The sequence below is a fragment of the Pelodiscus sinensis genome, chromosome 9, assembly GCF_052426305.1.
Source record: "Pelodiscus sinensis isolate ZL-2025 chromosome 9, ASM5242630v1, whole genome shotgun sequence".
Lineage (NCBI taxonomy): Eukaryota > Metazoa > Chordata > Testudines > Trionychidae > Pelodiscus > Pelodiscus sinensis.
Window position 1 is genome coordinate 18173303 of NC_143060.1, and position 26956 is coordinate 18200258.

The following is a 26956-nucleotide window of genomic DNA, read 5'->3' on the forward strand; positions in this document are numbered from 1 at the left end:
CACATTACTATTTTCATGGCTTATACACATGACTTTTTATTTCAGAGTGCTCTAGAATAGTGTTACGTGTAGTTAGATGCTCTGGGTTTTATTAAATACTAACAGATGTTCAGTGGACAAGGATTATATATTCTGTGTACATGACTAATTTTGAGAAAGCTGCCAGTTTTGTGTTGTAGTTGACTGAAAGTTCTCTTTCTTCTTTTTGCTACTGGTTTGAAGACATCAAAATGCCACTTCAGATTCATGGGTTACTCCACTAACCTTAGTGGCTTACCTCTGAATTAACACAAAATTTGGTCCACTAGTGTTTGAATTTCAATCTACATGCTAAATAAGAAAAGTGAAATAATTCGTTCACTCTCCTCCCAGTCCATGTATGATACACATTTTTCACAAAAGGAGGCTTTGTCAAAGTTATTTCACTTTGCTTTCTCTCTGTTCCCCCACCATCCTCTTCAAACTTGTCTCTCAAAACAAAGTGAAATACAATTGACAGTATTGCGTAATTCTGAATATTTGCCTACTCCTCTTGCAAGACAAGATTTATTATCAGAATAGTTAATTTTATTTCTGATATTGAAATCTGGTTGAAATTGTGAAAACTTTTACATGTACATTGAGAGAAGTGACCTTCCTCCAGATAAATTTATATGCCATTTGATCAGATGAGTTTTCTCTTTCAATAAGAATTGGTTATTTTAGTTTCATTTTGTACCTTCTCGAACCCATTGATTGCCCACAGTACAAAGGCCATGTAAAAAGGTGTGATTCAGAGTTGGTCATAATTCAAACCTAAAACTTCAACACAAGTAGGACCCTAATATACATGATTTCTCACATATGGCAAATAACTTTTTGATCTTTTTTGATCTCTCACTAGTTCAGCAACCTAAATATCAATTTAAGTTTTCGGTATTGAAATACTTAATATTAGCAGTTCAGTATCACCAGATTTCTACAAGCTGTTCTCCGTAGGAGCCCATCACTCAACTACTCACATCCCTATTAGATTTTTGTAATATTAAATATTCAGTATTAAAAACTGTTAATAGTTATAAATAATTATAAAATTATATGGGATTTTTTTGTTTGCATTTTACAGTGTTGACATTTTCAGAGAGCCTCACATGTCTCTTGGAATCAGTATAGTTGGTGGACAAACTATTATAAAGCGCCTAAAGAATGGAGAGGAACTTAAAGGTATTTTTATCAAACAAGTCTTAGAAGACAGCCCAGCTGGAAGGACAAAAGCCCTAAAAACTGGGGATAAAATACTTGAGGTAAATGCACATTAATTTCCTTTTTCTGTTTTACAAAAAAAAGCATTACTGCCGAGAGCTATCTAGAAAAAAATATGCAGTTAAGCATTGGGTATATTGTGGATTTGATTTTTATTCCTCAGAGTGCATTGAAAGGTCTTGACTGTGGATTGCTTCTGTTGGCATCCTACTGTACTATTTTAGAGAAATCCTGTTTTTCCCCAAATCCTGTTTTTTCCACCATTTTTCATTTTTCAGTTGAAAAAAACAAGTTACTCTGGAATCGGTGCATGATTTAAATGGTTCATTTTCCATTCCAAGTTTTGTGGCATTTTTAGAGGCTATTTGGTGCAGAAGCTGGTTGTATTCTATTTGTGGAATCCCTCATGTAGGCAGGTGCCTTATTCTTTAAGAAGGGGAGTAATTTTCATAGGTGCCACCATCCTTGGACATCATATGGTAATTTGTTGGATACCATTTTGTGGTTTTTCATTCTCCCCTGTAACTGCTGGGACATGATTCACTAGGTCCAATGCGCACTGCCTTATAGCTACATGGAGCACTGTGTGCCTTTTTCTCTGTAGTCTTACTGACTAGGTCTGCTGATGGTCTCCTTTTTGCCTTGGCCATCTGGCCAGTTCACTTTTTGCCTCACCCCTTTGGGTAACCCATTGTCAATACCAAAGAGCCCCGAGATCTTGCAACAATCCATATCCAGGCCCAATAATCCTCCTGTCTCCTTTGTGTCTGAAGACTTCTCACTAGTCTTTCCAGTGAGGCTGAAGAGGAACCTCTCCTTCCCTCTGCTCAGGGTTCCATTCCAGGGACCCCTATAATAAAATGTTAAGGTCTGTCTTGTCAGATCCATTGCTTCTGGGGGTGTTAGATATTGGGTAATTGAATAGTCATGTAACTGCATGAAATCTTAACAGTTACATGACTATTTGATAGTCCCCAGAGGTGGGATTGACAGCCAGTACGCTCCCAACACTGCTCCTGGGGAGCCCCTTGCCACCCCGGGCTGCTGCCTTTCTGTCGGCAGCAGCAGCACAGAGTGACGGGAGGGAGCTGGTCTGTCAAGGGAACCAGTTTAAAAACTGGCTTCCCGTGCAGACCGACTCCTACCTGCGATGCTTTGCTGCTACCTCTGATACACAGGCAGCAGCCCCTGTCCGTGGGGGTCTGAGCTTCCCGTGGACAGGTGCTGCTGCTGCAGAACAGCCTCTGTCCACTGCGAACCCAGGCTGCCATGGACAGAGGCTGCTTTGCGGCAGCCTCCTCTCCTTCCTCCCTCTCACTGCTGCTACCCCAGCACTGGCTCCCACCTGCCCTCCTCATCCTTTGTACTGCTGCCTCTTTATCAGCTCTCAAAGCTCATGGGGAACCGGCTTTTAAGCTCCCACTCTCCCCTCTTGATGGCTCTTGCTCCCCTCCCCCCCTTTGCCTCTGATACAGAGGGAGGAAATGCATGTAGTGAACAAAATTAACCGATAAGACCAGGCTTATTAGTTAATTGTGTAGTTGTGTACATGTTGATATCCCTAGCCATGTTCCACATTGATCTGCCATCTCCTCAGGGGATTCGTATTTTTAATGCAGTGGGGGCCCTGCCCCACGGTTACTATTCCTAGTTCCAGTCTTCCAAGGCAATAAAGAAAATGTAACAAAATTAACCGGAATAATTAGCAGAACCACCTTTTCTTTCCTGCTAGGGTCTTTGCCATCTGGCCTATCACTCTGTGGTCACAGACAAAGGTCGCTTGATTCTCAGCTGTGCTCTCCTTTTTTGGGAGATGAGGATGAGAGATCTGTCCTCTTCTGTGCAGGTTAGGCCCTTCTACAGCACTGTCTGAGCCCAGTGCTGCCCTTTAACATCTTCGTGCCTGTTGAGGGGTTTGTACACCTCATGAGATCCCACCGAAAGAGTATGTCCACATATGATGTTTCCACTGTCAGAAAACTGTCACTTTTGTATTTGTTGATGTGCAGAGTGATGTGCTTTGAGAGTTGCTTCAAAACATAACTAGCTTACACTTTGGGAGATAAAATCAGAGAACGATGGGTAAAGAAAGTAGAGTATTTGGTAAATTACAGGAAGTGCCTTGAACACCAGATACTATACTTTTGCCCTGCCTGTTCCTCAGAATGTTAAAGAAATGTATTTTACGTAGTGTTTTCTCAAGCATTTTTCTCTCTTATGAAACTTTTTGGTGACTTCCTCTGATGGGATTGTCAATAAATATATGTAAATCTCTTGTATCTTTTATGGAAAAGACAGACTGTGTAATAACGAAAATACACTCAATTTGTTAGGTGTCTGGAGTTGACTTACAAAATGCCTCACACGACGAAGCAGTGGAAGCTATTAGGAAAGCAGGAAATCCTGTTGTTTTCATTGTTCAGAGTTTGTCTACCACACCAAAAGTAAGTTACCCTTTTTTCCCCTTTCTTTAAAACTTGATTCCTTTTTAACATAACTTTTATTGAAATATGACCCAATGTCTTTCAGCAAGATTTGACCATCACCACTTGCATACTCTGACACAGTTTCCAGTCAGGAACCATATGGTTACTTCTTGGGACAGATCCTGGTGTAAATTACTTCAGTGTAAATTCAAGTGACTATGTTGACTCAGCAGTTCACCCTGCTGTATCTGAGTTAGAAGGTCCCCTTGTGTGTCACCATTTTTACTAGTATTCTAAAACTATTTTCTCTGTGAGCCAACTTTTTTTAAATATCATGTAATGAAACTTGATTGTATTTTATATACCGTATCCCCAAAGGCTTAAAATACTATTACAAGGATCAATAATAATAATAATAATAATAATGCTAGGAATACAGGCAAGAGAGAAAATTATCTCCCCGTCTTCTAGACTCTAGAGAGAAGAGGCAATAATTACCATCTGCCCTGTGATTCATGAGCAAATACAAAGTATCCGACCAGGGAGTTCCATGACACCAAAAAGCTATAGAACACAAGACTTCCTGAGTCTCTCTGCAACTCATTAAATATACCATAGACAATCTGGCACCAAAATGTCTGTTTCTTTTCCACCTCCCCAGTGAATCTTTGTGTTCTTTGATGACCTGCATCAATTAAGGTAGGAAAGAAGACCAGTTGTGGCAAAAAGCACAGGCACGGTACAATGGGCATAGCTATGATAACACAATAACTCCTGTATGCGTATCTGACACATTCTGACAAGTATGTCAAGAAAACTGAGACTTTTCTTGAGACTCTTGTCCTTAACCCTCTGTCTATACCACTGAAAAGGAATAAAGATTATCTGGGACATTTGCTAACATTGGGTGCCTCTGTTTTTGAGTGACTAGGCTTATCCACCCCGGAATCTGACTTTCAGTATTGCTGAGCACTGATGGCTCCCATTGCCCAATGAACATTGTGGAAACCCAGCACCTCTGAGTATTAAGTTCTTATTGTCAAAGGTGAAGTACCCAAACTTAAAATTTATTACAGGGGTTGAAAGTCACATTGAAAGTCAGTAGTAGAGCTGGGAATGGAATTCAGAGCTCCTTACTTCTTTTTGTGTGGGCAAACCACCAGGCTGCCTCCCCAGTATGGAAGAAGTGGAAGCACACTGCCACTTCACTTAGCTAGACATATACCATCTGCAGTAATTAAAATGTTGTTGTGGTATTTCCAATATTTCCCATTCAGTATAGATAATACCACAGATAAGGTATAAGTACACACCATGGTGCTTAGACGTCCATTTCTGTATGTCATGTCTAACTACCTTATGTTGGTGTCTGCTACTAATAGCCAGGGTCTTAGAGCTGTTTGCTTTGAATATAAGGTAGTATGGTTTTACACATGAGGGAATTCCTTCCTGTCAAGTGTCCAAAACACTGTATTTGTGCCGCTCTGCTTTATAGTATTAATTTCTACTGCCTGCTTTGCAATGGTACACCATGTTTCATACCAATCGCTCTGTAAAGATATTTGATAGCATTCATATTCATTTTGAACTATTGCCACAATGAAATTCTATTCTTATGTTTTTGAATAACATGCCATTATGCATCTTATTGAGGAATGAAGTGTTCCAAATTATATTAGTCAACAAGCATTTTACAATATATAGTAAAACATTGTACTCTTGCTTGAGGCCTACCATTTAAAGAGCATTAATTGCTCTGAATAATTCAAGACCATATTTCATTAGGGTCCATAAAGTATACTGAAGAATATATAAGGAGAGGCGCAAGAGCAAGAATCCATTCTTGTATATTAATATTTCAGACTGAATGGTTAAAGTTTGGCAAAGTTAAATATGCAGCCAAAAATGGGGTCTCCTAAGGGGAAGCCTTACAAATGAGGGCAAGGGGGTGGAGCTGGTAGTTTCCTCCTACATTCTTAAAGTTGCACAATGCTCCCCTCCCCCCAGAATCATAGAATCCTAGGGCTGGAAGAGACCTCAGGAGGTCATCGAATCCAGCTCCCTGCCCAAAGCAGGACCAACCCCAACTAAATCCATCCCAGCCAGGACTATGTCTAGCTGAGACCAGCAGAGTGTCTTATGCCATGTTAGAGCTGGTCGACATGGAGGATGATAATTTACTGTTGTTTGTTACCTCATTAACTAAAATGACAGAGATCTGCAGGGGACAGGGGGATCTAATGGTTCAAACTTACTGAGGTGGAGCCAGGTGGATGTCAATATGATGCCACAAGATGGAATTTCTCTTTGTTAAATATGGTTTGGGGAAAAAAAGTCCTAAGAAAGTTCACATATGCACAGAAGATTTTTATTACATAGTCAAATTCTCAAAAATTAGAAAGTGCAGTCTTAATTTGGCCTCTTTGTCCTTATGCATCATAATACAGTCTTTAATAATATAATCATATACTAGTTTTCCCATAGGACTATTCCTTCATTGAGCGAGCTGAATAAATGTTAATTTGTCATTTAAAAAAACCGAATAACCCCTGACATGAGGGTTGCATTCCACAGAGTGGGATACGTAGATGAAGGTACTAATTTCAGGTGCCCATTTGACACTTGATTTTTCAGAATATTTAGTACTAGCAAAAATACCCGGTGTCGCCCGGGGAAAATATAGTAAAAGGTGTGATGAATGTACTGCGTAAATAACATTAACATAGCATATTTTATTGGAAATACTTATATATTACTTTAAGAAATTAACATAGCTAGTGATGTGCTTACAAAACGACAAATCCCATAAGGTCTCTTTTCTCAATCCCCACAAATCAGGAAGGCACATCTTCCCTTAAAGGCTCTATGCAAACCAATGCCTGCAGCCTTCTTGCCAGAAGCCCTGAGAAATGGAGGGAATGTCTCCTGGGCTCTGCAACAGCAGCCCATCACTACTTCCCGAGTGCCTTCAGTGCATGCTTCATGGGGCAACCTGAATGGTCTTCCTAACAGCAGCTGGACCGGTTGCATTGACCAGACTAAGTGAAAAACCTTCAGACTAGGTGCAATGAGTAATATCTAGATGATCAGAACATACAGCTCCTGAACGTACCTGTTCTAATGAGAATAGGCTGTTCTGAGTGTACCATGTCCTCAGGCTCCACGGTGCTCAAAACCGTATCCTCTTACCCACTTCCTCTTTGTACTGTGAGATGAATCCTGCAAAGCACATAATGTCCATGGCACTTGCTGATAATGCACACAGCCCAAAAGAGGGTGAGTGGTGGGATGGCTTGTTTGGGTGTGGTGGGGAGGGAAGCAGCTTTAATTTCCAGACGGGGTTCAGTCGGAGCCCGGCTGCATGAAGATGTTGGGAGGCTGTGCTAGTTGTAGGCTTCTCCCAACCAGAATTAGCAAGGCTAGACCCCAGCTAGCATCAGCCACATTTGGATCTGCCCTGGAGACCTGGTGCCCTAGTATAGAGAAGGTTGCTGATTCTCTGCCCCACTGCAGCCTCACTCCCATGGACTTCCCCTTGATGGTGCTGCAGGTTCCCACATTCTTTATCCTCTAGGATCTCACAGTTGCAGTTTGTGACACGCTTAACAGAAGAGTCCAGCAAATGCTTATGATCAGGCGCTACTAAAAGCTAATTATCAGTGGGCCACTTTGGGCTCTGGGGGCACCAATTTAGAGATACAACCAATCCAGTTATTGAAGTTAGGAAATCAGTAGTATCCACGCAAAATGTGGTGTTTCTAGCTCTTACTGTTTTGGAGATCTTTGGGGACAAACAAACTTTCAGAAATATTTATAAGATTACGTAGCACTTCCTATATTCAAAGCACAACTGCTGTTGTTCATTTGCAGCTGTGAGTGCCCAACACTTCTGCAAATCGGACACCCAAAAATGAGGCATTTACAGTTAGTGACTACTGTGGTAACCTGCTTATCAGTAGTCACTCTAGCAAAGAGAGGGATAGAATCCAGTTCTCCAAGGCAGCATTCGGCTGTCTTAATCATGTGATCTTTCTTTGTCTTCTTGGAGTCTACTGCCTCACCTCACCACTACACATTTACCAACTTCTGCAATAATTGAAATGAGGGGTCTACAAACAACAGTCTACTCCATTACTCTATACAATGCTTATTCTCCCTAAGACAGGTCTGCGTTGTGCAATAAGTGAGGCAGGCTTCCTGTGGGGGGAAAAAAATAGTCCTTGGTCATGTAGTTAAAGATCGTTTCACAATGCATATGCACAAAGCACAAATTCCAGTTGCACTGTCAACCTTGATTCTGGCATTTCCTAACTTATGAGTGCTTGATTGTGCAATTGTGATGTACTTTTAACATAGTACTATGTGTTTTATTTATAGATGGATAGATTATTAGTACATGTCTACATCCTGTTTTGCAGATGGGCACTGTGGTACAGTCGAAGATAAATAAAGCCAAGGAAGACCAGGACGCCGAAAAAGAAACCAAACACGAGAAGGTATTCATTCCATTTGTATGTCATGTACAAGCTTTACTGGGTGAGATATGATATAATGTAGCTTTTAAATGAATACTTATCTTTTTACCTTAAATAAAAGTGGTAAATGACGCCAAAATGGTATGCATGTTAACTACAATAATTAATATTTAATATCAATAAAATGTAGCACTTGTATAGTTTTTATCTGTAGCTCTCAAAGTGCTTTGTGAAGATGAGTAAGAATCAGCATCCCTCTTTTACAGCTTGTGATTGGCAGTTGCCATGATGGACATTAGAAAATAGAATAATAGTGAAAGTAACGGTGTAGTTTCTTGGGAAAAAAAGGTTAATGACATGAGTCTTTGCACATATTTGATATTGTTGGGTGTTATGTGTTTCTCTTGAGATGCTGGCATGTATTTAAAATTGCTTACAGAGTCCTAACTCTGAATTTCCTGGCTTTTTTGTTTGGATTTTTTCCTTGTAAAAAATATTGGCAGAAATGTTGATGGTTTGATGCCTTAATAAGGCCCTGATTCGGCAAAGCACTTAAGCAAGTGCTGTACATCATGCACTTGAGTAATCCTATTCATATTCAGAAAGGCACTTAAACAAGATTCAAAACACAATGACCTCACAGGAATTGAGTGTGTGCGTGTGCCCAAGTACTTTACTGAATTGAGTCGCAATGGTCTGATTTTCATGACCATCAGTTGGAGCTGTGGAAGTTCAACATCTCTGAAGATCAGATAATGTATTTTGGTGCCTAAACTTTGACCAGAATTGTTAAACTGAGGTGCCTTGGTGTTTTAGTACAGCAAACTTCTGATAATATGGCACCTTTAGAACCCAGGGGGTGCCGGATTATCAGATATGCTGGACTATCGGAAGGGGGGCTATGAGGGATCTGGGGTGGAGTGGGGGGGATGCGCCTCTCGGCGCTGCGGGACCAACCCGGCAGCACCCCAGCTGCTCTGCCCTAGGCGTCCCCACCCTGAAACTGACCAGCGGCTGACTCCGGGAAGCCCAGGGCAGAACAGATGGGGTGCTGCCGGGTTGGTCCCACAGTGCCGAGGGCCGACGCTAGGGGACCAACACGGCAGCACCCCAGCTGCTCTGCCCCCGGCTTCCCCGAGTCAGCCACTGGTCAGTTTCAGCAGCAGCTGAATCAGGGAAGCCGGGGGCAGAGCAGCTCCAATTGTATGGCTGCCTGGCGCACTTCCGGGTTCCAGATAGTGCCGGACCATCGGGGTGCTGGACCATTGGATGCCTGACCACTGGAGTTTTACTGTAATATCTATTTTATTGAGTATGCTTGTTTGTGAATAAAGCCTTCGCTTTTAGGCGTGTCTCTGTACTGCTTACTCGGCAAATCTGCTACCCATTGTGGAGATGTTATTCTCGACTCCATGCCCAGTGAAGATTCTATTGCTGTCTGTCCCTGTGGCAGGCAAAGGCATTAAAAAAAAGTATAATGTGTAACCTTTTTTCCAATCCCCAAATGATAATAAATCTTCCTTTGGCTGGAGAGCAGATGTACAATTTCATATCTAGAGCAGCATTCTGGAGGGAGATCAGAATCAGACTTACAGTAGAAAACTGGTTACCATTCAACTGGCGGGTCACTAGCATCTCTCCATAATGCAGAATTGCCTAGTTTTTGAACTGGTTAAGTGGCTTCTCAAACCATTTTCAGAAAAAAAGGCAAACTATTGCTTGCACACAGAGAGAATCCTTAGAGTGAGGGGGAGTGAAATTATCAATGGTAACTCTGTCCTGGTTTACTCTAGAGTAATTAGGGGATGTAAACCAGTTTATAGCCCAATGCTTTGTGTCCACAAACACACATGCCCCAAATCGCCTCTGGTTGATTTACAAATGGTCTAATAATTCCTTACAATGGTGTACTTTTCTGTAAACTTCATTGATTAAATAACTAATTAATTTTAGTGGCTATGTGATAGCAGACATACTCAAACATTTCTTCTGGTTCCCCATCGCTGTCCTGCAATGCATCAGTTGCCTTCAAAAATTTCCCCAGATGCATTGCTTGTGGAAAAGAAGCTGGGGATGATGGAATGTGTAGCCAGAGGGTTTTGCAACTGAAATAGTGTAGGGATAGCACTAGTATGTATTTTGGCCGAGTTTAACCAAATTAATCATCACTAGATTGGGTACACTGACCCATAGATGCTTGTGCTTGTTCAGTTCTATAATATTAAAAGTGAACTCAAAGCCCTCATTGCTTTAGAAAGTGTTTTGCAGGCTACTTCAGAGTGATTCAGGATCTGTGAGTTTTCAGGTTATCCCAGGAAAGCAAGGAAGCTAGTGCTTTCATGGCAGTGAATAGTACTTGTAAGCAGTTACTATACTTCTTTCTTGGTTTTATCTATTTTTGTTATCTAGAAAGCCCATTCACTTGCAATTTTGCTGCCTTTAATCTCTAGGATCCCAGTGTGTTGAATGCTAAAGCTATAGAAAATCAAGAAGCAAGCCCTTTTTCAAAGCTGTTGAAAGTAACCCTTCTATGGGAACTGTACCGTGATGAGTGGAATAATAGAACAGCTTTAGAGAATAAGTGTATACCTTCTTTTAAGCTTTGAACATTAATTCATAAAGCAGACGTACTGTGCTTCAAATAAACGTGACTTAGTGGGTTATTAGCCGCTTTTCTGTGGGAAATCACTGATATTTATAGTCTAGTCTTCAAAGTCTCATAAAACAACTAGATTTGAAAGCAAAATATCCAACTAGTAAAAAGCTGTTCTTCGTACATGATTTATTATTTTTAGTTCCTTTGTTACTCACTGGTGTTTGTTCTAATCTGTAGTGACTTGCATGTGTTAATAATTTTAAAAATAGTCTCTATGAGAACTGTTTACAAAGCTTGGGCTTCTTATGGGAAAACTAAATATAAAAGTTGTGTTGTGTATCCTGCATGCTGTTTGCTTGCCCCTTGGAAAAGGTGCGTCAATCCAAATATGTGATATAGTTAGGTACTTTGGAAGCCTAAATTTATGAGTCCAATAGACAGTGATGTGAATTTCCACCTTGCCCTCCACTTTCAGGACAAATTCTGTAGCCTGTCTGTAGGTCTGATCCAAAGGCCTTTGAAGTCATAAGAACGGCCGTACTGGGTCAGACCAAAGGTCCATCTAGCCCAGTAGCCTGTCTGCTGACAGTGGCCAGCACCAGGTGCCCCAGAGAGGGTGGACCGAAGACAATGATCAAGCGATTTGTCTCCCGCCATCCTTCTCCAGCCTCTGACAAACTGAGGCCAGGGACACCATTTCTATCCCCTGGCTAATAGCCTTTTATCGACCTAACCTCCATGAAATTAACTAGCTTCTCTTTAAACTCTGTTATAGTTCTAGCCTTCACAGCCTCCTCTGGCAAGGAGTTCCACAGGTTGACTACACGCAGTGTGAAGAAGAACTTTCTTTTATTAGTTTTAAACCTGCTACCCATTAATTTCATTTGGTGTCCTCTACTTCTTCTTTTATAGGAACTAATAAATAACTTTTCTTTATCCGCCCTCTCCACACCACTCATGATTTTATAGACCTCTATCATATCCTCCCTCAGTCACCTCTTTTCTAAACTGAAAAGTCCCAGTCACTTTAACCTCTCTTCACATGGGACCCGTTCCAAACCCCTAATCATTTTAGTTGCCCTTTTCTGAACCCTTTCCAAGGCCAAAATATCTCTTTTGAGGTGAGGAGACCACATCTGTACACAGTATTCAAAATGTGGGCATACCATAGTTTTATACAGGGGCAGTAAGATATTCTGTGTCTTATTTTCTATCCCTTTCTTAATAATTCCTAACATCCTATTTGCCTTTTTGACTGCCGCTGCACACTATGTGGAAGTTTTCAGAGAACTATCCACGATAACTACAAGATCTCTTTCCTGATCTGTCATAGCCAAATTAGCCCCCTTCATACTGTACGTATAGTTGGAGTTATTTTTCCCGATGTGCATTACTTTACACTTGTCCTTTAAATTTCATTTGCCATTTTGTTGCCCAATCGCTCAGTTTGGTCAGATCTTATTGGAGTCCCTCAAAGTCTGCTTTTGTCTTGACTATCCTAAACAGTTTGGTATCATCTGCAAACTTTACCACCTCACTGCTTACTCCTTTCTCCAGATCATTTATGAATAAGTTGAAAAGGATTGGTCCCAGGACTGACCCTTGGGGGACACCACTAGTTACCCCTCTCCATTCTGAAAATTTACCATTTATTCCTACCCTTTGTTTCCTGTCTTTTAACCAGGTCTCAATCCATAATAATAATAATATTGGAGATCGCCTATCTCCTAGAACTGGAAGGGACCTTGAAAGGTCATCGAGTCCAGTCCCCTGCCTTCACAGCAGGACCAAGTACCATCCCTGACAAATTTTTGCCCGAAATCCCTAAATGGCCTCCGCAAGGATTGAACTCACAGCCCTAGGTTTAGCAGGCCAATGCTCAAACCACTGAGAAAGGACCTTCCCTCTTATCCCATGGCAATGTAATTTACACAAGAGCCTTTGGTGAGGGACCTTGTCAAAGGCTTTCTGAAAATCTAAGTATACTATATCTACTGGATCCCCCTTGTCTGCATGTTTGTTAACCCCTTCAAAGAACTCTTAATAGATTAGTAAGACATGATTTCCCTTTACAGAAACAATGTTGACTTTTGTCCAACAAATTATGTTCTTCTACATGCATCACAATTTTATTATTTACTATTGTTTCGACTAATTTGCCCGGTACTGAAGTTAGACTCACAGGTCTGTAATTGCCAGGATCGCCTCTAGAGCCCTTTTTAAATATTGGTGTCACGTTGGCTACCTTCCAGTCATTAGGTACGGAAGCCGATTTAAAGGATAGGTTACAAACCACAGATAATAGTTCAGCAATTTCCCATTGGAGTTCTTTTAGAACCCTTGGATGAATGCCATCCGCTCCCAGAGATCTGTTAACATTAAGTTTTTCTATTTGTTCCAAAACCTCCTCTAATGACACTTCAATCCGGGACAGTTCCTCAGATTCATCACCCACAAAAGACGGTGCAGATTTGGGAATCTCCCTAATGTCCTCAGCTGTGAAGACTGAAGCAAAGAAATCATTTAGTTTATCCGCAATGGCTTTATCGTTCTTGATTGTTCCTTTTATATCTCGATCATCTAGGGGACCCACAGGTTTTTTAGCAGGCTTCCTGCTTCTAATGTACTTAAAAAACATTTTGTTATTTCTTTTTGAGTTTTTGGCTAGCTGTTCCTCAAAATCTTTTTTTGCTTTTCTTATTACATTTTTATACAGGCAGTCCCCGACTTACGTGGATCCGACTTACGTCGGATCCCTAGATACGAACGGGGTGAGGCAACTCCCGCACATGCGCAGCAGCATTCCCGGGGCTCGCTCACCTGGGTCCTAGGATCCTCCTCCTCCTCGGGCCGGCTCCGACTGGGGTCCCGCAGAGCTGCAGGACAGAGGAAAAGTGCCTCCCCACGCCCGCTGCCCCCCCCACCCCCCTGCCAGCAACAGGCTGCCCCCTCCCCTGAGCAACAGGCTGCCGAACAGACAAAAGCAGCCTCTCTGCCCCTCCTCCCCTCTATACATGCCGGGCTCCCGGAGCGCAGCAGCGTCCCCGGGGCTCGCTCACCTGGGTCCTAGAATCCACCTCCTCCTCCTCTTCGGCCGGCTCCAACTGGCCTCTGCCTGCAGCAGCTGGCCACAGGGACAGGGATCCCGCAGAGCTGCCGGGCAGAGGAAAAGTGCCTCCCCACGCCCGCTGCCCCCCCCCCCGCGGCCTCGCATCCTGCACGCCGCACGCCTCCCCCCCTGCCAGCAACAGGCTGCCCCCTCCCCTGAGCAACAGGCTGCTGAACAGCAGACAAAAGCAGCCTCTCCGCCCCTCCTCCCCCTATACATGCTGGGCTCCCTGGGCAAACAAAGACTCCACCAAAACAAACAAAGTGCTGGCCTCATTGTGTTAGCAAAAAAAGGACCCTCCTCCTAGAACCCTGGGTGGTGTGTGGAAATAAAGCTATTAGCTCAAAGCATGGTGCAGAGCTGTTTGGTATTTGATGAGTTACTCCTTTAGTCCTGAGTTTGTCACAGGGACAGAAATAGATGTGAAATCTTCTGAACAGGGGAACAGACAGCAAAACAAACATTAGAGGGGAGTTAACCTTTCCCTATGCTATCCAAAACTAAAAAAAATGTTTGGCTAGAGTTTCCCCTACAATATGTACCAGTTCCGACTTACATACAAATTCAACTTAAGAACAAACCTACAGTCCCTATCTTGTACGTAACCCGGGGACTGCCTGTACTTGATTTGACAGTGTTTATGTTCCTTTCTATTTATCTCACTAGGACTGGACTTCCACTTCTTAAAATAAGTCTTTTTGTCCCTCACTGCTTCTTTTACATGGTGGTTAAGCCCTGGTGACTCTTTTTTTAGGTCTCTTGCTATGTTTTTTAATTTGGGGTATACATTTAAGTTGGGCCTCTATTATGGTGTCTTTAAAAAGTTTCCATGCAGCTTGCAGGGATTTGGCTCTAGTCACTGTGCCTTTTAATTTCTGTTTAACTAACCTCCTCATTTTTGTGTAATTCCCCTTTTTGAAATTAAATGACAGAGTGCTGGACTGCTGAGGTGTTCTTCCCACCACAGGAATATTAAATGTTATTATATTATGGTCACTATTCCCAAGCGGTCCTGTAACAGTTATCTCCTGGACCTTATCCTGCGCTCCACTCAGGACTAAATCGAGAATTGCCTCTCCCCTTGTGAGTTCCTGTACTAGCTGCTCCAAGAAGCAGTCATTTAAGCCATTGAGAAATTTTCTCTCTGCTTCTCTTCCTGAGGTGACATGTATCTAGTCAATATGGGGATAATTAAAATCCCCCATAATTATAGAGTTCTTTATTTTGGTAGCCTCTCTAATCTCCCTCAGCATTTCAGTGTCTGTATCTGACACTGGTCAAGTGGTCAGTAATATATCCCTACTGCTAATTTCTTATTATTGGAGCATGGAATTACTATCCATAGCGATTCTATTGAACATGTTGATTAATTTAATATTTTTATTTCATTTGATTCTACATTATCTTTCACATACAATGCCACTCTGCCCGGTCAATATATTTTATATCACGGTATGATTGTGTCCACAGATTTTCCTCATTCCACCAGGTTTCAGTAGTGCCTATTATGTCAATCTCCTCCTTTAATACGAGGTACTCTAGTTCACCCATCTTATTAGTCAGACTCCTAGCATTTGTGTAGAAGCACTTTAAAAATTTGCCACTGCTTATTTGTCTGCCCTTCCCTGATGCATTGGGTTCATTTATATGCGGTTGTTTGTCTACTCTGGCCCATGGTTTGTCCTCTCCCCTCCTCTCTTTCTGACTACAGCTTAGAGAATCTCTAAGAGAAGTCTCCATCTGATTTACGTGCATCTCCGCACCAATCGGCTTTCTCCCATCTCTTAGTTTAAAAACTGCTCTACGGCCTTTTTAATGTTTAGTGCCAGCAGTCTGGTTCCACCCTGGTTTAGGTGGAGCGCATCCTTCCTGTATGGGCTCCCCCTCTCCCAAAAGTGTCCCCAGATCCTAATAAATCCAAACCCCTCTTCCCTACACCATCGTCTCATCCACGCATTGAGACTCTGAAGCTCTGCCTGCCGACCTGGCCCTGCGTGTGGAACTGGAAGCATTTCCGAGAATGCCACCATAGAGGTCCTGGATTTCAGTCTCTATCCTAGCAACCTAAATTTGGCCTCCAGGACATCTCTCCTACCCTTCCCTACGTCATTGGTACCTACATGTACCACGACCACCGGCTCCTCCCCAGCACTACACGTAATCCTATCTAGATGCCTCGAGAGATCCTCAACCTTCGCACCAGGCAGGCAAGTGACCATACAGTTCTCCCAGTCATCACAAACCCAACTATCTATGTTTCTAACGATCAAATCACCCACTACTAACACCTGCCTCTTCCTAACACCTCTGAGGGGGAGGGAACGCCAGTTATCCCTCCGTTCCCATTGAATGCTCTGTTCCCTTGAGATTTTCATCCTCTTTAAGAGCACTGGGGCTCTCAGACTGGAGGTGGGACAGTACTACAGTGTCCCGGAAAGTCTCATCAGCATATCTTTCTACCACCCTTAGCTCCTCCAGTTCAGCCACCCTAGCCTCCAAAGCCTGAACGCGGTCTGAGGGTCAGGAGCTCCTTGCAACAGGTGCACACATACGCCACCCACCCACAGGGCAGGTAATCATACATGTTACACTTGACACAATAAACAGGATAGCCTTCACTCTGCTCCTGGGCTTCTTTCTCCATTTTTCTTATGAATAAGTTTAAGTATAAACTGGGCTTATTAAATATAGATTATTTTAAAAGAATGTTTAAAGAAGGTCAGAAGTCACTAGTGCCCTCTAACCTCCCTCTCTAAACTTCCTGTTAGCTGCTCCTGTTCGCAAGCTCCCTGTTTGCTGACTCTCAGGCTTATAAAGCCCTGGTAGCCACTCCCCCTGACTGAGGCTCAGCCAATTAACTGACTTCTAGATTTCAAACCTTTTAGAAGCTCCTTCAAACAAACAAACCAAACAGACAAACACAAGCTCAGCACACAGCAAATAACCCCTCCCCGCCCACACACACACAGACATACACTACAGACAGCCACTTACCACAAGGGTCCCGTATTTACTCCTCTTTTACCTGGAGAACTCCCTCTCCAAACTCCCTGTTAGCTGCTCCTGTTCGCAATAAGCCTCTCCACTGCCTTCAGTAGGTTTTGGACCTTGAGTGGCAAGAAGGGAATGAGAGAGACAAGTGGGCTCTTGGAGGGGACCTAGAGTGAATGGAGCCAATTTGGGGCAAGTTTCTGGGAGATCTTGTGAGCAGAGGGATACCAGGAGAGAGTTTAAGCAACAAACAGAAGAGGGAGAGGTGGAAGTCTTATATGAGTTGTGTGAGGGATAACTGGGCCTTTCTGGGGATGAAAGTGAAGAAAATTATGGATTTGACAGAGGAAAGGAGAGATGTATATAGGGCACAAGTTAAACAGCATCAACCAATTCAGTGACAGAGGTGTGAAAGCAACCAGCACTGAAGGTGTTTAGCAAATGGTGGTTGAAGAAATCTGGGTGCTAGTGAAAGTGACAGAGATTAAAAGGGATGGTCTTGTCTCCTGAATGGCAAGAATGATCTTGCTGCAATATTCTGAATTTCTTGACATTTAGAAGCTACATAAAGGACAGAATAGTGGGAGTTAACTGAGTGATTAAAGGATGAAATGGGGAGTTCAGTAGTGGCAGTTTCAAAATACAGTCCAATTCAGCCAATATTCTGGAGGTTAATGTACAGATAAAGGAAATGTGAGAATGGAAGACAATTCAGGGTTGAGGCTGATCCCCCCCCCATTTCTGACCTTGGAAGTAAAATTAAGGGAAGTAATCAGAGACCTGGGGGGAGAATGGAATGTATCAGTAGGAAGACTTAGCTCCTAGAAGCTTAGAGAAGTAGGATGTTATGAGAAAGCGAGGAACTGACTGTCTAGAGCTGTGGTTCTCCACTGGTGGTCTATGGTGACTTTTTCCGTGGTCCACAGGAACATTGTCCAAAGTCACACAGTGTGGGCAGGCATCAAAAATCTGTTAGTAAGAAATAAATTTCAAACCAAAATATTTGTTGTCTGCTCTTTTTTATCATGTCTCAAAAAGGAGGTGGTCCATAAAAATTTTTTGATTGGCCTGATGGTCCGTGGACTGAAACGAGTTGAGAACCACTGGTCTGGAGGAAGTGAGCTTGTCAGGTAGTAGGGTATAAATATATATGTCATTTGTGTAACCACGATATCCAGGGTTGAAACAATGAGATGATCCAGGATGAAATGATGGAGAAGAGGACCACAGTAAGAGCCTCTTGGAATAATTTCCTGAGAACAAGTAGGAACTGAAGAGAGGGATGTGAAATTGTCTGGCTAATGATGGCTTGCTCGTACATCCCATTCCTGGAGGTAGATGGTTTCAGCTTTACAAAACTCTTTGAAAACCAGGCGGAAAGCTGGTTTTGTAGAGGCAAATTAGGAGAAGTCCCCTTTTTCGTTATTATGGGGGGGAAGTGAACTTTCCATGTATGGCAGTGGCTAATGAGCTCCAGCTTCTAGATTTGGGCAGAAAGTCTTGACCTTACAGAGGTGATCTTCTTAGCAATGTAAGCAGATGATGTGTGAGAGTCCATGACAAAGACTGCGTTGGTTAAGAACTGCTAAAATATAAAATAGATGAGTCCTGATGAGGAGTTTGTTAGCAAATGAGGCATAGAGGAGATGGGAGAAGGTTTTGGTTCTCAGAATAGTTTCAACAGAGTTTCATTTATTGCCTTTGAGCCATATTGATCACAGATGACAAATCCGTGCCTGGAATTGAAACTTCCTTATTCTGCAATCTATAAATATGCCCCTCATGCAAATAAAAAACCTAAGTGGTCTGAGGACACTGTTCAAGATAAGTGAGAATCTCATTAGAAATTTCTTCAGAAGTCAGTGTTGAAATTACCCTGAATGAACCTGGTTGGTAGAAGCTGTTCTGTTAAGGTAGACATGCTTCCCTGACTGTTTGTAAAATGGAAAAAATGCAATTAGTGACTTTTATTATTTTTGCTGCTGCTGAGGTAAAGTACAAATAATGTGTGTGCCTTGATACAAAGCCCTTCCGTTTTAATATAGATTCCCACTGACTTATTTGGGCTTTGTATCAAGGCATACGTACAATAAGGCCCATTGTTAGGGCAAGATGAAATACCTCATCAACAAAATCTCATCATCCAAAATCTTGAATTGTAGTATTTGATTTACAATTAAGTTCAGGTGCAATGCAAACATGAAATGTCATACAGCTCTGATCCAACAGAATTTTCAGCCCATTTCTGCTATTCTAAAAAAATTATTCTATTATTCTGCTAATCATAATGGGTAACAAATGGAAATGCTTTTTTTATTCATGTTTGAAAGTGTGTCTAATTTAGAAACATTTCTATCATTCTGTCCGTTGTATTTTGGGCTTATGCCATGCAACTACCAGTAATGTTTCTTTAAAAAAAAAAAATTGAGGTTTATTGTCAAGCTTTTCTGAAATCCCACTTTGGGTCTAGATGTAAGGAGTAGCAAACTTACTTAGAATTTTTTTAGGTTGAAATACAAGTGTGAATGGTTGCTAGAAAGAAGTGAGTTTGGAATAGGAAACGAGGGGAAAAGAGGCTTTATGGTATACAAAAATCAAAAGATACTCAGATTAATGCTGTTTTAACTTTACCTCTGTAACAGGAAAAAAGTTCAAAATTTTTAAAATGTTTCTTTAAATATAGGAGCCAACAGCTAAATCTTGCAGCCCCACCGAAAATCAGGTAGGTCACATGCTAATTTTGCTGACTCTTCACAACAAATGTTCTGTTACTTTCTGTGAGTAAATTCCTGAACTTGTCTGAACTGTTCCAGTATGAAATCTTACCACTTTAGCAGGAAACCAAGAGAGTAGTGGCTTTTTGTGTTTTGCTTGCCTTTTGAAAATAGACTTTCGTTTTCTTGAGCAACAAAAGTTTGAATGCACACAATGTTTAGCAATTAGGCCAAAATGTGCATCTTTCAAGCATTTAGTGAATAATGGAATATACATGTTTGAAGTTTATTAGCATGTATGTATATTGAATCAGCAAAATGCTTTCTTTTTGAAAATCTGACCTGGACCCCATTGAAGTCAATAAAAAAAATTCCAGTTGACATTAATATGCTTTGGATTACTCTATATGATGATATTTACAAAAAAAAATCAGGAAGTGAGGGAGCAAATTTATGTTAGCCTTTTTTAAAGCCTGGGCCAGTAAAAATCTGTTTTGGTTATGACGACCATTACAATCCTTTTAAAGTGTCTGTAACCTTAATATGATGGGAAAACCTTGCTTATCTGAAGCTTTGAGGGGGCTTAGTGTTGATTTTGAAAGAGCTGGAAAAAAATTCTAAAGAATGAAAAGCTAATAAGGGACTCTAAAGTAGTAATGGTTCTGATTTGTCACGGGCTTTTGGAAGTGTGTCGTGCAGTATCTCCATCTCCATCTCCATCTCCATCTCCATCTCCATCTCCATCTCCATTTCTACCAATTAAAGAATTTAGAATACAAAAAATGAGTGTCACTTGCTGGACCTCTAGTTCTGGTTATATTTCAGATTGTGCATGTATGAAGAGTTCACTTTTTTTGTTGTGTACTTTTGGGAAACAACTGTTGCTTCCTTGAGATCCTTTCATTAGATACGTTTATTTCAAATTGATGGCATTTATTTGATTTAGTACTCTTTTGCTGGCCTCAGAGCAGCACTCTGCTGTAATAATTTTTAAATAGACTGGATGATATCCATTGTATTATCTCTTTACAATTTTGTATTCAGATCACATTGCATAGTAATTATTAGAATATTTTAAAATAAATTTTTACATAAAATATTGTATGAATCTATGTGCAGGTCCTCGTTTCATTGTACGCAATGGAAAATATTACTTCACATCTGATGTTTGATTCCCAAATGATAATTCCTAACGATTAAGAAAATTCATAGCAGGCATTTTTGTTGCTCTAATGGCCTACTGTACTCACTGTTCACTTGCTAAAGTGCATCCTGCTATTAGTGGTGTGAGTGTAGGGGATGTAATTGAATATAATTTAGTGAAATCATGTAGCTATCCTAAAATGTGTTCCAGTTACTTTGAACTATAAAAACGGATGGATGTATCAGCTTCTGTTTTCATTAGATTCCAGAGCTCTCTTTTCATACCTGATATGCGTCGCTATATGCATCATTATAGGAACTGTCTGTATTTATGTGAGGTAATAGAATTTTATTGTAAGTTATTATTCAAATTGTATTTTAATTGGAGCCAAAATGTAGATGAAATATTGTCATATTATACTTCTAGGAGCAATAGGAGGGTCTGTTCTTATTTTGCTTCCCAAAAGTGTTTTTGATTTTAAATGGTGATGGAAGGTGAACAAAAGTTTAATATCCGTGCTAGAATAATATTTTATGTTCTGTTTTAACCCTTGGCTTAATGGTCACATATTTGTTATACTTTACTAAATAGGTTTACAGTATTGTTTGAGTCAATAAATGTGCAGTCCATTTTATATTATTTTATTTCATTTTCTTTTTATCTTCAGAGTCTCTTGCAATATTTTTCATTTGTAAAATTTCTTGGAAAAGGAGGAGTTAAAATGCATTATTTTAAGAAATACTTATTCTCTAGTTTAGTGTATGTCCATAGTTAGCCTTAGTCTGTGGAGAAGAAAAAAGTAATTTTTAAGATACTTGGCGAAATGTTTGAAACCTCTTTATTTTGTTTTTAATCCATCAGAGAAAAGGTGGAGCACCACCTCCTATGAAGTTGCCACCGCCTTATAAAGCACCCAAAAAACTCCACTCAGAGGAGGATGCTGTTGAGGAGGAGGATTTTTATACAGAGGGTAAGTAGTACCATGTTTCTTTGAGAAGTGTATTGTATTTTTATGGAATAGAATCTGTGTGATCATGCTACACAATAGTTGCAAGTTCTGTTTATGGATTAATTTCCATCAGAGTGAGTAGTACTTTATATGAAGCCGAAGGTGGAAGCTCCTGCCCTTCCAAACGGAATCCTAGAGTTTCCCTCAGAATGCTTGTTTCATTTTTAGCTTAGTTGGTCAAAAAGCAATGAGCAAGATCTAAGCTGACCTACATTTTGCAGGAGGATATTGCTTCATGAAGGCAAATAAGATGTGTCACCACTGTGGTGACTGCAGCTGCTGTGCTGACTAGCTTGAAAACCACCAGTACAGTCCCATAGAGCTGGAAGAGACCTTAGAAGGCCATCAAGTCCAGCCCCCTGCACAAGGCAAGACCAATCCCAATTAAATCAATCCAGCCAGGGCTTTGTCAAGCTGAGACTTAAACACCTCTAGTGATGGAGACTCCACTACTTCCCTAGGTAATCCATTCCAGTGCTTCACCACCCTCCTAGTGAAATAGTTTTTCCTAATATCCAACCTGGACCTCTCCCACCACAACTTCAGACCATTGTTCCTTGTTCTGCCATCCATCTTTACTGAGAACAGCCTTTTTCCAGCCTCTTTGGAACCTCCCTTCAGGAAGTTGAAGGCTGCTATCAAATCCCCCCTCACTCTTCTCTTCTGCAGACTAAATAGACCCAACTCCCTCAGCCTCTCCTTGTAGGTCATATGCTCCAACCCCCTAATCATTTTGGTTGCCCTCCGCTGGACCCTCTCCAATGCATCCACATCCTTCCTGTAATTGGAGGCCCACAACTGGACACAGTACTCGAGATGTGGTCTTACCAGAGCCGAGTAAAGAGGAATAATCACATCTCTGGATCGACTGGCAGTGCTCCTCTTAATGCAACCTAATATGCCATTAGCCTTCTTGGCTACAAGGGTACACTGTTGACTCATATCCAGCTTCTCATCCACTGTAACCCCCAGGTCCTTTTCTACAGAACTGCTACTCAGCCAGTCGGTCCCCAGCCTGTAACAATGCTTGGGATTCTTCTGTCCCAAGTGCAGGACTCTACACTTGTCCTTGTTGAACCTCCATCAGATTTCTTGTGGCCCAATCCTCCAATTTGTCTAAGTCACTCTGGACCCTATCGCTGCCCTCCAGTGTATCTACCTCTCCCCCTAGCTTAGTGTCATCCGCAAACTTGCTGAGGGTGCAATCCATCCCCTCATCCAGGTCATTAATAAAGATATTGAACAAAACCGGTCCCAGAACCGAACTTTGGGGCACTCTGCTAGAAACCAAGCGTCATCCCGACCCATGGGGCCATTGATCACTACCCGCTGGGCCAGACCTTCCAGCCAGCTTTCTATCCATCTTACCGTCCATTTATCCAATCCGCATTCCCTTAACTTGCTGGCAAGAAAATTGTGGGAGACCCTATCAAAAGCCTTGCTAAAGTCAAGGTATATCACATCCACTGACTTCCCCATATCCACAGAGCCAGTTACCTCATCATAGAAGCTAATCAGATTGGTCAGGCACGACTTGCCCTTCATCAATCCATGCTGACTATTGTTGATCACCTTCCCCTCTTCCAAGTGCTTTAAAATGGATTCCTTGAGGATTCTTTCCATGATTTTTCCAGGGACTGAGGTAAGACTGACCGGCTTATAGTTCCCTGGATCGTCCTTCTTCCCTTTCTTAAAGATCTGCACTACATTTGCCTTTTTTCCAATCACCTGGGATCTCTCCTGAGCTCCATGACTTTTCAAAGATAATGGCCAAAGGCTCCTGAATGACATTTGCCAACTCCCTCAGTCCCCTCAGATGTATTAAGTCCGGACCCACGGATTTATGTACTTCTAGTTTTTCTAAATAGTTCCTAACCTGTTCTTTCCCCACCAAGGGCTGTCCACCTTCGTCCCATATTGTGTCACTTAGCGCATTAGTCTGGGAGCTGACCTTGTCGGTGAAGACAGAGGCAAAGAAAGCATTGAGTACTTCAGCTTTCCCCACATCATCTGTCATTAGGTTACCGCCCTCATCTAGTAGGGGCCCTACACCTGCTCTGATCACCTTCTTCTTGCTAACATGCCTGTAGAAACCTTTCTTGTTATCCTTCACATCCCTTGCGAGTCGCAATTCCAATTGCTCTTTAGCCTTCCTGATAACTCCCCTGCATTCTTGAGGTATACATTTATACCCCTCCCTAGTCATCTGTCCAAGTTTCCACTTTTTGTAAGCTCCCTTTTTGTGCTTAAATTCACCAGAGATTTCCCCGGTAAGCAAATCCGGTCTCCTATCATATTTGCTTCTCTTGCTATGCATTGGAATGGTTTCTTTCTGTGCCTTCAATAAGGCTTCTTTAAAATACTGCCAGCTATCCTGGGCTCCTTTCCCCTTCATGTTAGCATCCCAGGAGATTCTGCTCATCAGGTCTCTGAGGGAGTTAAAGTCTGCTTTTCTGAAGTCCAAGGTGTGTATTTTACTACTCTCTTTTCTTCCTTTGGTCAGGATCCTGATATCTACCATCTCATGATCACTGCTTCCCAGGTTGTCACCCACCTCTACTTTTCCTATTAGCTCCTCCCTGTTTGTGAGCATCAGGTCAAGCTGCGCACAGCCTGTGGTCAGATCCTGCAGCACTCATACCAAGAAGTTATCTCCAACATTCTCCAAAAACTTCCTGGATTGTCTGTGTGTTGCCGTATTGGTCTCCCAATAGATGTCAGGGTGATTAAAGTCCCTCATGAAAACCAGGACCTGCAATCTGGAACTTCTCTCAGTTGTCCGAATAAAGCCTCATCTATCTCATCCATTTGATTCGGCGTCCTGTAGCAGACACCAACCACATCATCACTGCTGTTGCTTACACCTCTAAACCTGACCCATAGACTCTCAACAGGCTTTTCTCCCTCTATATACTGGAGTTCTGAGCAATCATAGTGCTCTCTTACATACAGTGGAACTCCTCCTTTTCTCCTCTGCCTGTTCTTCCTGAACAGTTTATACTCTTCCGTCTGTCCCAGGGAAGATAATGGAGCAGGTAATTAAGGAAATCATATGCAAACACTTGGAAGGTAATAAAGTGATAGGGAATAGCCAGCATGAGTTTGTGAAGAACAAGTCATGCCAAACTAATCTGATAGCTTTCTTTGATAGGATAACGAGCCTTGTGGATAAGGGAGAAGCGGTGGATGTTATATACCTAGACTTTAGTAAGGCATTTGATACGGTCTCGCATGATATTCTTATTGATAAACTAGGCAAATATAACTTAGATAGGGCCACGATAAGGTGGGTTCATAATTGGTTGGATAACCGTAGTCATAGAGTTGTTGTTAACGGTTTTAAATCCTGCTGGAAAGGGATAACAAGTGGAGTTCCTCAAGGGTCTGTTTTGGGACCCATACTATTCAATATCTTCATCAATAATGTAGATATTTGGATAGAGAGTTCGCTTATTAAGTTTGCAGATGATACCAAACTGGGTGGGGTTGCAACTTCTTTGGAGGATGATACCAAACTGGGTGGGGTTGCAACTTCTTTGGAGGATAGGGACATAATTCAAAATGACCTTAGCAAGTTAGAGAAATGGTCAGAGATTTAATAAAGAGAAATGCAAAGTGCTCCACTTAGGAAGGAACAATCAGTTCCATACATACAAGATGGGAAGCGACTGTCTAGGAAGGAGCATGGCGGAAAGGGATCTAGGGGTCATAGTGGACCACAAGTTGAATGAGTCAACAGTGTGATGCTGTTGCAAAAAAAGCAAATATGATTCTAGGTTGTATCAACAGGTGTGTTGTAAGCAAAACTCGTGAAGTCATTCTGCCGCTCTACTCTACACTAGTTAGGACTCAGCTGGAGTACTGTGTCCAGTTCTGGGCGCCACATTTCAAGAAAGATGTGGAGAAATTGGAAAGGGTACAGAGAAGAGCGACAAGAATGATTAAAGGTTTAGAGGACATGACCTATGAAGCCAGGCTTCATGAACTGGGCTTGTTTAGTTTGGAAAAAAGAAGATTAAGGGGGGACATGATAGCGGTTTTCAAATATCTAAAAGGGTGTCACAAGGAGGAAGGAGAAAATTTGTTCCTCTTGGTTTCTGAGGACAGGACAAGGAGTAATGGGCTTAAAGTGCAGCAAGGGAGGTTTAGATTGGACATTAGGAAAAAATTCCTAACTGTCAGGGTGGTCAAATATTGGAATAAATTGCCAAGGGAGGTGGTGGAATCTCCCTCTCTGGAGATATTTAAGAACAGGTTAGATAGACATCTGTCAGGGATGGTGTAGACGGAGCTTGGTCCTGCCTTGAGGGCAGGGGGCTGGACTCGATGACCTCTCGAGGTCCCTTCCAGTCCTATTATTCTTTGATTCAAAAATGAATGAACTCTCACAGCTTGCTTCTAAGAGAAGTGGTATTACAGCTGTTTAGAAGATGGGGAAACTGAGGGTAAACAAGGACCTGCTGGAACTCTCAGGCAGAAATATATCTCAGATTTCCTGATTTGTCATTCCATTTTAATCACAGGGCGATCATTGTCGAACATATGGTGAAAACACTGAATTAAGGAATATAATGTTAAAATTAGGAGTCCTATGACACCTTAAAGCAGTGGTTCCCAACCTTTTGAGGTTGCCGGGCGCCAGGGGGCGTGGCCATTTGCCCGCCGGGCGCCAGGGGGCGGGGACACTAGTGCGCCCGGGGGCGGGCCCCCTTCAAGGGCCGCACGCCCGGGGCCGGCGCTCCCCCCCCCCCCCCCCCCCCGCCGAGTGCCGCGCGCCCGGCGCTCCAATCCCCCCCCCCCCCCGCCGAGATATTTAAGAACAGGTTAGCTAGACATCTGTCAGGGATGGTGTAGACGGAGCTTGGTCCTGCCTTGAGGGAGGGGGCTGGACTCGATGACCTCTTGAGGTCCCTTCCAGTCCTATTATTCTATGATTCTATGACAGCGCCCCAGTCATGCGAGTCATCCCACCAACTCTCTGTTATCCCAGTCAAATCGTAGTCTTGGACTGGGCCAGGGCCTTCAATTCTTCCTGTTCTCCCTGCCCCAAAGACCTTACAGTCTAGATTAGACAACATAGTTCACCCATTCTACCTTTCTTTTTTTTGTAAGGGGAGAGGGTTATTATTGGAATTGTGATTTAAGGATTTTAGGGGAGAAGTATGATCTAAATATATGAAATATTTCCATGAAGAGACAATAGTTATTGGTGCACCAGAACAGTGAGACGGCCCCCAACATAAAGCCTGG

General features: G+C 42.2%; 1 protein-coding gene across 11 annotated transcripts in view; it reads left to right on the forward strand.

Annotated features, from left to right (window-relative positions):
- The window catches only part of PATJ (PATJ crumbs cell polarity complex component), a 223638-nt gene that overhangs the window by 90064 nt on the left and 106618 nt on the right, over positions 1 to 26956 (forward strand). For 8 of the 11 annotated variants that reach the window (XM_075936118.2, XM_075936122.2, XM_075936123.2 and 5 more), the window contains 5 exons: positions 1106 to 1283; positions 3576 to 3686; positions 8087 to 8164; positions 19523 to 19561; positions 21559 to 21667. In XM_075936118.2, the coding sequence (XP_075792233.2) occupies positions 1106 to 1283; positions 3576 to 3686; positions 8087 to 8164; positions 19523 to 19561; positions 21559 to 21667 (515 nt within the window). The remainder of the gene's footprint in view (positions 1 to 1105; positions 1284 to 3575; positions 3687 to 8086; positions 8165 to 19522; positions 19562 to 21558; positions 21668 to 26956) is intronic. The other 3 variants (XM_075936120.2, XM_075936124.2, XM_089780451.1) reach the window with 1 other exon arrangement.